Below are 13,905 nucleotides of genomic sequence, written 5' to 3'. Positions count from 1 at the left end.
AACAGTTTTTAGGACTTTTTCAAATAGCATGCTTGAAAAGAAACTACTACATAACAATTAATTACAGTAAAATATATTATTTATAACATTTTATTTCACATGCATAGAGGTTTTTCATTCTTGGTGTTTAAGTTTAGGTGTTGCAGTTGAGATTTACTCAGTTTTTTTGCCCACATATAATTAACAGTAAGACACTATGGCTTTAAAAATGCTAATATGTGCTATATCTGAAAAGATGAGAATAAGTTAGAGTGGTATATTCTTCATGGCCTCCAAAGAGAAGGATTGATTCCCTAGAAAACAAGGAGGTAAGTATGTGAACTCATGGCAGAAATTTACAAATACTCCTTGCCCCGCAAGAATTTCAAACTTGGAAGTGTATCCATGGTCTTCCCACTTGGTAATGTTGGAGAATAATAGTAATCATGTTCATTGATGCTCTTCTAAACACTTTCCCTACATTAGCTCATTTAATCCTCATGAAATCCCCACAGGTTAATAATAATTGTATTATTATGTTATTACAGAATGATTGTTTACATTTTCATTATTATTGTTGTATCCATTCTGGAGACAATGAAACTGAAGCACAGTTCTTTTATAACTTGTTCATTAGCAGAGCTGGGCGTAAAGCCCAGGCACTCTGGCACATGACTCCAACTCTGTAACTACTAGGCTGTCCTTTTTCTTAGAAATGTTAGTGAGTACAACTGCTATTAAAGCAACATTGACTTTCTGATCGTGCTGTGTGCTTTGTAGAAGTGGTGATCTTTTTTACTGAAGCAAAGTTGATTTACAGTATTGTGTTAGTTTCAGGTGTACAGCAAAGTGATTGTTATACACACTTTTTCAGATTATTTTCCATTATAAGATATTGAATGTAGTTCCCTATGATATACAGTGAACCTTTGTTTCATATCAATTTCATGTATAGTAGTTTGTATCTCTTAATCCCATACTCCTAAATTATCCCTCCCTGCCTCCGTTTCTACTCGGTAACCATAAATTTGTTTTCTGTGTCTGAGTCTCTTCCTTGTTTTGTATATAGGTTCATTTGTATTATGTTTTAGATTCCACATATAAGTGATATATTTGTCTTTCTCTGTCTGACTTCACTAAGTATAATCTCTAGGTCCATTTATGTGGCTACAAATGGCAACATTCCATTCTTTTTTATGGCAGAGTAGTATTCTACTGTATGTGTGTATGCATATATATATATATATACACACACACACACACATACACACATACATGTGTATATGACATCTTCTTAAACCAGTTGCCTGTTGGTGGACATTTGGGTTATTTCCATGTCTTGGCTATTGTAAATTGTGCTGCTGTGAACATTGAGGCACATTTATCTTTTCAAATAAGAGTTTTCATCTTTTCCAGATATATGGCCAGGACTGGGATTGCTGGATCATATGCTAGCTCTATTTTTAGTTTTCTAAGGAACCTCCTTACTGTTCTCCATGGTGGATGCACCAATTTACATTCCTACCAACAGTTTAGGAGAGTTCCCACTCCTCCACACCCTCTCTAGCATTTATTATTTCCAGATGTTTTGATGATGGCCATTCTGACTGGTATGAGGTGTTACCCATTGTAGTTTTGATTTGTATTCCTCTAATAATTAGCAGTGTTGAGCATCTTTTCATGTGTCTGTTGGCCACCTCTATATCGTCTTTGGAGAACCATCTATTTAAGTCTTCTGACCATTTTTTGTTTTTTTTGATACTGAGTTATATATGCTGTTTATGTATTTTAGATACTAATCCTTGTTGATCACATCATTTGCAAATATTTTTTCCCACTGTGTAGGTTGTATTTGTTTTATTGATGGTTTCCTTTGCTGTGCAAAAGCTTTTAAGTTTGATTAGGTCTCATTTGTTTATTTTTGCTTTTATTTGTTTTGCTTTAGGAGATTGTGCTAAGAAAACATATTGCTACAATTTATGTCTGAGGATGTTTTGCCTATGTTCTCTTCTAGGAGTTTTATGGTATTGTGCTTTGTATTTAGATCTTTAAAATACTTTGAGTTTATTTTTATATAGTGTGAAGGAGTGTTCCAATTTCATTGATTTACGTGTCCAGCTTTCCCAGCACCACTTGTTGAAGACACTGTCTTTTCTCCATTGTATATTCTTACCTCCTTTGTCATTGATTGTGGGTGTGTGGGCTTATTTCTGGGCTCTCTATTCTATTCCATTGATCTGTATATCTGTTTTTGTGCCAATACCATGCTATTTTGATTACAGTAGCTTTGTAGTATAGTCAGAAGTCTGGGAGGGTTATGCTTCCAGTTTCGTTCTTTTTCTTCAGTATTGCTTTGGTAATTCTGGGTTTTTTGTGGTTTCACATAAATTTTAGGAATATTTGTTCTAGTTCTTTGAAAAATATCCTGGCTAATTTGATAGGGATCACATTAAATCTGTAGATTGCTTTGGGTAGTATGGTCATTTTAACAATATTAATTCTTCCTATGCAAGAGCAGGGGATAGCTTTCCATGTCTTTAAGTCATCTTCAGGTTCCCTGTAGTTTTCAGCCTAAAGGTCTTTCACCACATAGGTTAAATTTATTCCTAGGTACTTTTTGACAAAATTTTAAATGGGATTTTTTTTAACCTTCTCTTTCCGATATTTCATTGTTAGTGTAAAGAAATGCAACATGTTTTTATATGTTAATCTTTTATCCTGCTACCTTGCTGAATTCATTTATTCTAACAGTTTCTGAGTGGAGACTTTAGGATTCTCTACATAGAGTATCATATCATCTGCAAATAGTTATAGTTTTACCTATTCCCTTCCAAGTTGAATGCCATTTATTTCTTGTCTGATTTCTGTGAATAGGACTTCCAATGCTGTGTTGAGTAGAAGGAGTGAGAGTGAGTATCCTTGTCTTGATTCTGAGTCTAGCAGAAAGGCTTTTAGCTTTTCACCATTGAGTGTTAGCTGTGGGTTTGTCGTAAATGGCTTTTACTATGTTGAGATATGAATTTTTCTCACAATCATCCCTTGTGGCAGTATCATTATTTCTCTTACTTTATAGATCAAGAAGACAAAGGACCAGAGAGGTTAAGTAATCTACCCCATATCACCCAGCATTAAGGTGGCAGAATAAAGGTATGAACCCATGCCATCTGGCTTCAGAATCCAAGTACTTGACCAATCAATTTTTTTTTTGTAAAAGTGATTATAACTACAATTAACAGCAAAAGGATAAGCATTAAGCTGTAAAATAGGACATTAAAATCACAAAATATGGGGGAGGGGAATACACAAATGTAGATCTTTTATAATGTGTTTGAACTTGTATGACTATCAGTTTAAAGCAAGCAGACATAGTTACGGATGAACATACTTGAACTCCATGATAACCACAAATCAAATACAACAGATTCACAAAAACCAAAAAGAAAGGAACTCAAGCATACTACAAATGGAAAAACAAAAAGAAGACGAAATGAAGAACTACAAAACACCTGGAAAACAAGATTTATAATAGCAATAAGTGTACACCTATCAATGGACTGTCCATTGGACTAAATCATCTGAACAATGGACTAAATGCTCCAATCAAAAGACAGAGTTGGCAGATTGGATGAAAAAAAACAAGAACTCACAATATGCTGCCTACGAAAGACTCACTTAAGGGCAAAAGAAACACCCAGAGTGAAAGTGAGGGGATGGAAAAAAAGGTATTTCATACAAATGGAAACAGCAAGAAAGCAGGGATAGCAATATTCATATCAGACTCTTCCAGATCAAAAACTTGGCCAGATCATCATTTAGCATCTACTTTTTTAAAGATTCTATGCTCAGGTCTACACAAATGAATAAGAAACTCTTTTTGGCCCTAAGGGGCCAAAAGTCCACTTGGGTAATGAGAATACCTTTACAAGAAAGGAAAATCTAAGGGCTGTAAGTAAAGGCGTCTTCAAAGGAAAGGGTGATTACTTCAAGGTGGAGGAGAACATTGGCTCAGTGAAGCAGGTAGACAATTACTGGAAAACAAGAGGTGAAAAAGTAATTATTCAAAATGAAAGGGAGACGACAGCTTAAGGCACAGTTTGGTTTTTTTGGTCCTCTTTTCTTCTTTGTAATGTGGGCCTTTAGGCCAAAGTTTGTAAATTTTTTTTAACATTTTTTATTGATTTATAACCATTTTACAATGTTGTGTCAAATTCCAGTGTTCAGCACAATTTTTCAGTCATTCATGAACATATACACACTCATTGTCACATTTTTTTCTCTGTGATTTATCATAACATTTTGTGTATATTTCCCTGTGCTATACAGCGTAATCTTGTTTATCTATCCTACAATTTTGAAATCCCAGTCTATCCCTTCCCACCCTCCACCCACCCAAAGTTTGTATTTTGTTTCGGTATTGAGTCCCATGATTTCTAGACCTTAACAGAGGGACCCATGGCTTCCAGTGCATCCCACTGATGCAATTAAGGAAGATAATGGGCGGGTCTGGTGAATAATCTTGCTCCAGACCTGGTAAAAAGTAGCTTTTGTTCTGTTTTCTACCTCGGCTTATATTAGAGAGCATCTGATATGCATTCTAAAAAGATGATACCCATATCAGAGAAGAAAAGTAAAGAAATAATCCCTTTTAATATTGCATTCCAAAAAAAAAATACTTAGGAATAAATTTGACTAAGGAAATTAAAGATGACTTAAAGGAATGGAAAAATAGCCCATGTTCTTAGATTGGAAGAATTAATACTGTTAAAATGGCCATACTACCCAAAGCAATCTAGAGATTTAATGTGATCCCTATCAGATTACTCAGGACATTTTTCACAGAACTGGAACAAATAATCCTAAAATTTATATGGAATCACAAAAGACCCAAAATTACCAAAGCAATACTGAAGAAAAAGAACAAAAGCTGGAGGAATAACCCTCTCAGACTTCAGACAATACTATAGAGCTACAGTAATTAAAACAACTTGGTGTTAGTGCAAAAACAGACCCCTATAGATCAATGAAATAGAATAGAGAGCCTGGAAATAAGCCAGTAAACTTTTGGTCAATTAATCTTTGATAAAGGAGGCAAGAACATACAATGGAGTAAAGACAATCTCTTCAGCAAATGGTATTGGGAAAACTAGACAGCAGCATGTAAATCAATGAAGTTGTTAGAATGCTCCCTAACACCATACACAAAAATAAACTCAAAATGGCTTAAAGACCTAAATACAAGACACTATAAATGTCCTAGAAGAAAACATAGGCAAAACATTCTCTGACATAAATCTTAGCAATGTTCTCCTAGGGCAGTATACCAAGGTGCTAGAAGTAAAAGCAAAAATAAACAAATGGGACCTAGTTAAAACTTAAAAGCTTTTGCACAGCACAGGAAACTATAAGCAAAATGAGAAGAAAACCTACAGACTAAGAGGAAATACTTGCAAATTATGAGACTAATAAGGCTTAATTTCCAGAATATACAAACAGCTCTTACAACTTAGTAACAAAAAAAAACCAAATCCAAAAATGGGCAGAAGACCTAAACAAGCAATTTTCCAATAAGGACATACAAATGGCCAATAGGCATATGAAAAAAATGCTCAATATTGCTAACTATCAGACTCATAGCCCGCACAGATCATCTGGGTGGTGATGGTCTTCATGTCAAAGTAGGACTGACACTGCTCCAGTGGAATAATGCAGACTTCTCCCTCTTGCAAATCAAAACTACAATGAGGAATCATCTCACACCAGTCAGAATGGCCATCATTCTAAAGTCCACTAATGATAAATGCTGGAGAGGGTGTGGAGAAAAGGGAGCCCTCCTACACTGTTGGTGGGTATGTAGTCTGGTGCAGCCATTATGGAAAACAGTTTTTTTTGAGATTCCTCAAAAGACTAAAAATAGACTTACCATATGATCCAGAAATCCCACTCCTGGGCATATATCCAGAGGGAACCTTAATTCAAAAAGATACGTGCTCCCCAGTGTTCATAGCAGCACTATATACAATAGCCAAGACATGGAAACAACCTAAATGTCCATCAACAGATAACTGGATAAAGAAGTTGTGGTGTATTTATACAATGGAATACTACTCAGCCATAAAAAATAATAAAATAATGCCATTTCCAGCAACATGAATGGACCTGAAGATTGTCATTCTAAGTGAAGTTAAGCCAGAAGGAGAAAGAAAAATACCATATGATATCACTTATATGTGGAGCCTAAATTAAAAAACAAAAAACAAATGAACTTATTTACAAAACAGAAACAGACTCACAGACATAGAGAACAAACATGGTTGCCATGGAGGAAGGGTGTAGGAGGGGATAAACTGGGAGTTCAAGATTTGCAAGTACTAACTATTATATATAAAATAGATAAATAACAAGTTCATACTGTATAACACAGAGACCTGTATTCAATATCTAGTAATAGCCTATGATGAAAATATATGTATGTTCATTATGACTGAAATACTGTGCTGTGCACCAGAAATTGATATAACATTGTAAACTGACTATACTTCAATAACAATTAATTAATAATAAATAAAAAGCTACCCAAAGTGCTGAATTCCCACCACTAAGGAAGTTGGCAGGATCCCTATTTGGGATTATGATATAAACATTCCTATGTCTATGTTGGGTCTTCACTTCTCTTTCAAAGAATCTCTTCCCCTCCCATTAGCAATTATCAAGAGATGAAGAGGCACTAGTTTTTAGTAGACCTCCAGATCGTGTTGGCAACAGGGTGGAATGTATTCACATTAATCATTGCTACTAGGATAGTGTAGTGGCCAAGCACTTGGATCCTGAAGCCAGACTGCCTGGGTTCATATCTGCATTCTGCCACGTTAATGCTGAGTGATATGGGGTAAATTACTTAACCTCTCTAGTCCTTTGTCTTCTTGATCTGTAAAGTAGGAAAAACGAGCATAATGACTGAGAATTAAATGAGTTATTAGAGAGTATTTAGAAGAGGTCCTGGAATACAGTAAGCACCAGCTGATAGATGTTAACATTCACATGTTGATATTCATTGAAGGCATATGCCAGACATCATATACAGCTGTGTTAAAAAAAAATTGGGACTTTCACATATATTAACTTAATCTACATAACACCCTGCAAAACAGAATCAGTACCATCTTACTCAGAAGAAAACTTTCTAGAGAGGCTAAGTAACTTCTCCAGGTCACACTGTTCTTACTGGCAGAGATGGGATCCAACCCAGATCTTTCAGGTTGCCAATCATGTGTCCTAAGCCCGACATCGTGCTGCCTCCCAGAACACTTTTTTTTTCTTTTTTTTTTTGGCGTGGGCTATCAACCCTAGGCCCCTTGCGTGGAAGGCTAGGATTCCCCTACCGCTGCCCACCTCAGCTGGATGACTTGTGGCCAGTGGAAGCAGGAGGGAAAGTGACTCAATGAAACTTCAAGGGCACCGTCTGCCTCCCTGTTTCCCATGACAACTGTCTAAAGAATCACCTCTGGGCCATTTCTGATCCTTTAATTTGCCCATTTTGAAATGGCCCATCAAAATGTCATTTTATATGCTGGATTAGGGGCAATAACATTGTTGCTTCTCTTCTCCGATTCTAAAACGTGGGGGCAGTTTGATCGTCTCCAAAGCAGTGAAACAACCAAGGTGCTTCAGAGCAGTGTAGCGTAGTAACTGCCTTCTCTACTCTGTTACAGGCTGCTCTGAGTGCTGGCCCCTTCTCCCCTGGGAACCAGTCCAGGCTAATACTGAATGAGTGTTTATTAAGTAAAAATAAAAATGCTTCCCTGAATTGTTAAGTTAGCATGTTCTACAAACTACTGTGACCTGAAATCCTGAGTCGAAAGGTCATGTGCAGTGACATTTGAAGACTCGCTAGCAATCAAGTGCAGGCCCGGACAATGCCAGTGTGATCAACTCCTGGAACACAGGTAGTTGTGTCACACACCTGGGAGGCTGGGGTGTTGTATGCACTTTAATGCCTTCAACCCAGTGGTTGAATATGTCCTTGGTGTCTACCCCCCGCTTCCTTGGGCAGCCTGGGCAAAACCATGGGGACCGCAGGTGAGAGACCACCTGCTCTCAGAACACTGCTCCTCCTACCGCTTAAATGGTCCCATGAGATGGACCAGAACGATCGCTTTTCCTCCTGTTGCTGACCCCGTGCAGGAGGTGAGAAAGCAGAAGGCAACCTGAGTGGGGGATGTGGAGGTAGTTTGGGGGATCACCTGGGTCCTGGGTAAAGGAAAACACCTGGTGAACAATTAAACATTTGGTCACAAATGATTTTCAAAAAATGATCCCAAAGGGCCACACATGAATAATAATGAGTTTAAGTGGACCCAATGAAGCCAGTACTGAACTGAATCTCCTTGGTAACCAGAAAGCAACTTACCATGCACGAGTCGACGGTGCCAGACTCATAGCCCGCACAGATCATCCGGGTGGTGATGGTCTTCATGTCAAAGTAGGACTGACACTGCTCCAGGGGAATAATGCGGACTTCTCCCTCTTGCAGCTTAAAAGGCACTGGAGTTTTTAAAAAGAAGAAATAAAATAAATGAGGCTAAAATAACCCAAAAATGAGGCTAGCCATATATGAAATGATTGTTTGCATCAGGAGAACCACATTCTTGACTTTAAAATGTCGTTTTAAAGACAAGGCTTGTTTGGAATCAGAATTTTCCAATTAGAAGTGCTGACGGCCATCATTTACTCAAAGCCCTTCATTTTGTTAAATGAGAAAACTGAGGCACACAACTGCTTAGGTAACCTGGCTCGCACCTTTCCCCTTATGTGGCAACAAAACAATGGTTACTACAATGAAAAGGTAGATAATTAAGGCGGAGCTCTGCCCCAGGCCAGAGGCTGCCAGCTTAGTGACAGCTCAGCACGTAAGCCTGGTTCTGCTCAAGTTCAGAACACCTGTTCAGTCTAACAGGGGAAGGGCTGCCCCATCCTTGGCTTAAACGCTGTATCTCACCACGTGCTACAGTAACCATCTTCTGAGGTAAGGACATTTTACCCTAGAGGATAAATCAGAGATGTTGAGAGGGAAAAGCCATCCCTTAGGGTCAGCATAGAGAATATGTAACTTGCATCTTGCTCGAAAGTCCTCACAGAGTAACAGTGGATTTCTCAAAGCAAGACAGAAGGAATCTCTTGTTGTTTAGCCATTCTACAAAATACACACTGCTCTCCTTTTAGTGATGGTGAAGCAATGTCTGTGGACAGGGTACCTTGTTGGAAGAATCACGTTTGGAAAAATCAATGCAATGCGGACAGCGGGAGTTTCCCAAGTTGTCATCATTCCCAAGAGCCACGGGAGTACCCTGATGTAAATGGAGTGGCCAGTGCTTACCATTAAAGAAAATGTCTCCTTGATTAAATTCTTATGCTAAACTTCTAATAGGTCATGCAGAATGAGAGGGTCCTTTATGGGGGCTGAGAATAAACAGTACACCCATTTTTTAAATCTCTGTATGTTTTGTATTTTGAGATCATCAAGCTATTTAAATCAATTTTAATAGGCAAATCAATTTAAATAGTCCTCCTTTCGAGAAGGACTTCCAGGTTGTGTTACAGATGGTGATAAGACCAAATCATAACAGAGAGCTGGAAATGTGACCATGCAGCTTGACTGCAGGAGCAGAACTACCTAACTGCTAGGTGGAGGCTCTGAGTGACTTTGCCTACAGTGGGGTTAAATCACTGATGGAGACGCTGCAAGGCAGGGATGACTGACAGGTCTCTTCTTGCATGGCAGCTCCAAAACACTGGTAGCGGCTCCCTGGAGAAAGATTCTGAGGTATGGAGAGGGATTTTTGAGGTTGTATCTGGGCTTGGTAAGTTTAAGTGCGTTAGGAAGGGCTGACGTCTAGGATTTGCACAGAAGGGAGGGTGATACATACGCTAAGTATGATAAGTGAAAATAGGAAATTATTGCCAAAGACTAGGAAGTACCCCAGTGTTTTCCAGTTACAAGCTGAAAGGCAATTGCTCCTGAGGATCCTGACTTACTTTTGTTGCCCATGTGTCCCCAGCCTGTGATATAGCAGTAAGTGTCAGGTTCTAACGACTGCTCCGGGCTGGGTAAGCAGACGGGTCTGACATGGCTTGTTTCATTGATGTCTTCGCTTAGCTCCACAATGCTGATGTCGTAGTCCACCACCGCTCGACTGTAGCGAGGGTGCAGGATGATGGTTTTCACAAGGCGCGTCTGCATGAACGTTGATGGGTGATCCAGATTATTGATGCCAAACACCACTTTCCAAACGGCAGCATTCTCTCTCCTAAAATGATAATTCAAGAGCTACTGCCATCTTAAACTCAGATTTCTCTTTTAAAATTTACATAGGATTTTAAAAAATATTTTATTGATATAAATAATGACTCTTTCCATGCTCATGTCCTATGTATTCATGTAAGAAGCCTTTACATAATGTCCTGAGCAGTTCGTAAATGTTGGATTATTGTGAAAAGCCTTCTCATTCTATACTCACCACCCTTTAAGATTTCACCTAGTCCAGTGGTTTTAAATGCCAGCTGTAGCCCTGTAATTCCCAAACTACATCTCCAGCTCCAACCTTTCCCTTGAGCAGCAGACTTGAGCAGCCGATTATCCATTCAACACATTCGCTTGGATGTTTGCTGTTGGCTAAGACTTACCAGCACTTCCTCTGTATTTGGCAATGTTGTAAGCATTCAGAATTCATTCCACACATATTTAATATTTATAACCACTGGTTATGCAGTTGAATCATCTCTCATGTCCAACATTAAAGGCGTCAGCAAGTCTTCGCTACTCCATTTTCAAATAGATCCTGAACGTTGTTGTTTCTCCCTCCTCCACCATGACAATCCTAATCTAAGCTACTCTCATCTCCCAAATGGTGGCCTGTCTTCTACTCCTAGCCCCATAACCCATTCTCCCTACAGTTGCAGAGTGAACTTTCTAAAAATAAAACTAGAATCAAATCTATTTTCCACTCATAATTTTCCAATGACTCTGAATCTTACTCAAGACAAACTGCAGACTCCTATCCATGGCCTTCAAGGCCCCACATGACCTGCCCCATTCAAACTGCAGGGACTTCCTATTTTTGGAGATGCCAAGGACATCTTCCACTCAGGGCTCTTCCCTTGCTGGTCTCTCAGTTCTCACATGACTCCCTCTTTTACTCCTTTTTAGCCAGGTCCCAGCTCAAACATCACCTCCTCAAAGAGGTCCTCCTTGACTGCCCCTGTCTAGCCTTTACCCCCTCACTCTCTACTCTTGACCCTGCTTTAATTTTTGTCTCATAGCCCTCACTGATATCAATGACATTGATTTTTTTTGTCTATTTTCTGTCTTGCCCCCAGAATGTAAGTTCTGTAAAGCAAGAACTTCGCTGGTATTCCCAGGACCAAGTACCTGGCATGCAGTGCATTCTCAGCAAGTATTTGTTTAATGATAGCTCAGTGAATGACATTTCAAAATATTTATTAGTGGCCAACTCTAACCACCTAATATATACATATGTGTATATAGATATACATAGTGGAATACTACTTGGCCATAAAAAGAATGAAACAGTGCCATTTGCAACAATATGGATGGAACTTGGAGGGTATTATGCTAAGTGAAATAAGTCAAAGAAAGGCAAATACTGTATGATAGCATTTATATGTGGAATCTAAAAAATAAAGCAAACTAGTGAATATAACAAAAAAGAAACAGATTCACAGATAAATTAGTAGTTACCAGTAGGGAGAGGAAAAGGGGAAGGGACAAGAAAGAAGTTGTGAATTAAGAGGTACAAACTACAATGTATAAAATAAATAAATGACAAGGATATGCTGTTCAGCACAGGAAATATAGTCAATATTTTATAACTATAAGTGGAATATAACCTTTGAAAATTGTGAATCACTACATTTTATACCTGAAACTTTTATAATATTGTACATCAACTATACCTTAATAAAAAGTTGATGTCATTATTTGAAAATCTATACATATATATCTCTACACATATAGAGGGAAATATATATATATTTTTTTCTCTATGCCAAACATTGTGCTAGGGATTACAATACTAAGCAAGAAAGACATGATCCCTGCCTATACAAACTTCAGAACTGAGTTAGGATGAACGATTAAGGAGACGATGATAATAAAATGTAGGAAGTGCTATCTCATGAACATTATAGGATAACATTACAGAAGAATTATTTTTTATTAAATAAAGCCACCACTCAAAGAACATGCCTGCCTGCCTGACTCCCTGCCTGCCTTCCTTCTCTCTCCCCTTCTTTCTCCCTCCCTCTCCTTGTTCCTTCCATTTTTAGTCTAGAGGGGTAAGTTCATGGCTCTCTGAGAAATTCAACATTCATATGAGTTTCTGTTGTTTAAGATATCTGAAATCAAGCAATTATTGATTTCAAATGACTACCTATTTAATAGTTTCTTCCCTTGAATCAGATCTACTAAATTTTGGTTACAACAAATATTCATCTAGCTGGTTAAATCATAAGCAGTATGTCAAACACTTGAATACTGCAAATGATCTGTAACAAAATGAAATAGTGTAAATTTCTATATTGCTAATAAAACTGCTAAATGCTGTTAACTTGTATCCAGTGGTCTCTTGTGACACAAGCTACCATCCTTATAGCATTAATACACACACACACACACACACACACACACACACACACACACACATACAAAAGGGTACACAGGAAATTCACATACTTTTTGGCTTCAGTGAAGAAATTGTTCTATTTTCCTTCTTGTTATGAGTATAAAGGGAAAAAATAAAGTCTCTTTAAATTTTTTTTCCCAAATCTGGCAAAGCCCAGGGAAAACAATAATCTATTGTTTGAAATGGGGGCATGAAGTGAGGAAGATGTGTATAACTGGTATATTTGTATGTTACGCTTGTGCTAGAAAGAATGTGAGTCACCCATCTGGGTGGAGGAGAAAAGAGGAAAGAGGATTTAGGGCTACATGGTGGCCTAATAATCTGGTTTCAGTTCAAAAGTACCCAGAAGAAATGGAAAGATATCCCATGCTCATGGATTAAAAGAATTAATATTGTTAAAATGGCCATAGCGCCCAAAGCAATCTAGATTTAATATGATCTCTATCAAATTACCCAGGATAATTTTCACAAAACTAGAACAAATAATCCGAAAATTTACATGAAACCACAAAAGATCCAGAATTGCCAGAGCAATACTGAAGAAAAAGAACAAAGCTGGAGGAATAACCCTCCCAGACTTCACACAATACTACAAGCTACAGTAATTAAAACAGCATGGTATCAGATAAAAACAGATACATGGATCAATGGAACATAATAGAGGGCCCAAAAATAAACACACACACCTACAATCAATTAATCTCCGACAAAGGAGGTGAGAATATACAATGCAGTAAAGACAGTCCCTTCAGCAAGTGGTGTTGGGAAAGCTGGACAGCTGCATGTAAATCAATGAAGTTAGAACACTCTCACTCCATACACAAAAATAAACTCTAAATGGCTAAAGACTTAAATGTAAGACAAGACACTATAAACCTCCTAGAAGAAAACAAAGGCAAAATATTCTCTGACATAAATCTTAGCAGTGTTCTCCTAGGGCAGTCTACCCAGACAATAGAAATAAAAGCAAAAATAAACAAATAGGACCTAATTAAACGTCTAATCTTTTGCACAGCAAAGGAAACTATAAACAAAATGAGAAGAAAACCTATGGACTGAGAGAAAATATTTGCAAAAATGATACATGATGAAAGTGACACAGTTTAATTCCAGAATATACAAACAGCTCGTACAACTTAATGAAAAAAAAAACAAACCCAATCCAAAAAATGGGCAAAAGACTTAAACAAGCAATCCTCCAATGAAGACATATAAATGGCCAATATGC

General features: G+C 37.8%; 1 protein-coding gene across 4 annotated transcripts in view; it reads right to left on the bottom strand.

The window, feature by feature from the left end:
* The window catches only part of CORIN (corin, serine peptidase), a 217,928-nt gene that overhangs the window by 2,920 nt on the left and 201,103 nt on the right, over window positions 1–13,905 (bottom strand). For all 4 annotated transcript variants that reach the window (XM_015249997.3, XM_015249999.3, XM_072944469.1 and 1 more), the window contains exons 20-21: window positions 10,012–10,283; window positions 8,387–8,520 (exon numbers count right to left, since the gene is read on the bottom strand). In XM_015249997.3, the coding sequence (XP_015105483.2) occupies window positions 8,387–8,520; window positions 10,012–10,283 (406 nt within the window). The remainder of the gene's footprint in view (window positions 1–8,386; window positions 8,521–10,011; window positions 10,284–13,905) is intronic.

This window comes from Vicugna pacos, chromosome 2, assembly GCF_048564905.1.
Source record: "Vicugna pacos chromosome 2, VicPac4, whole genome shotgun sequence".
NCBI lineage: Eukaryota > Metazoa > Chordata > Mammalia > Artiodactyla > Camelidae > Vicugna > Vicugna pacos.
This window is presented reverse-complemented; position numbering and strand designations above follow the sequence as displayed.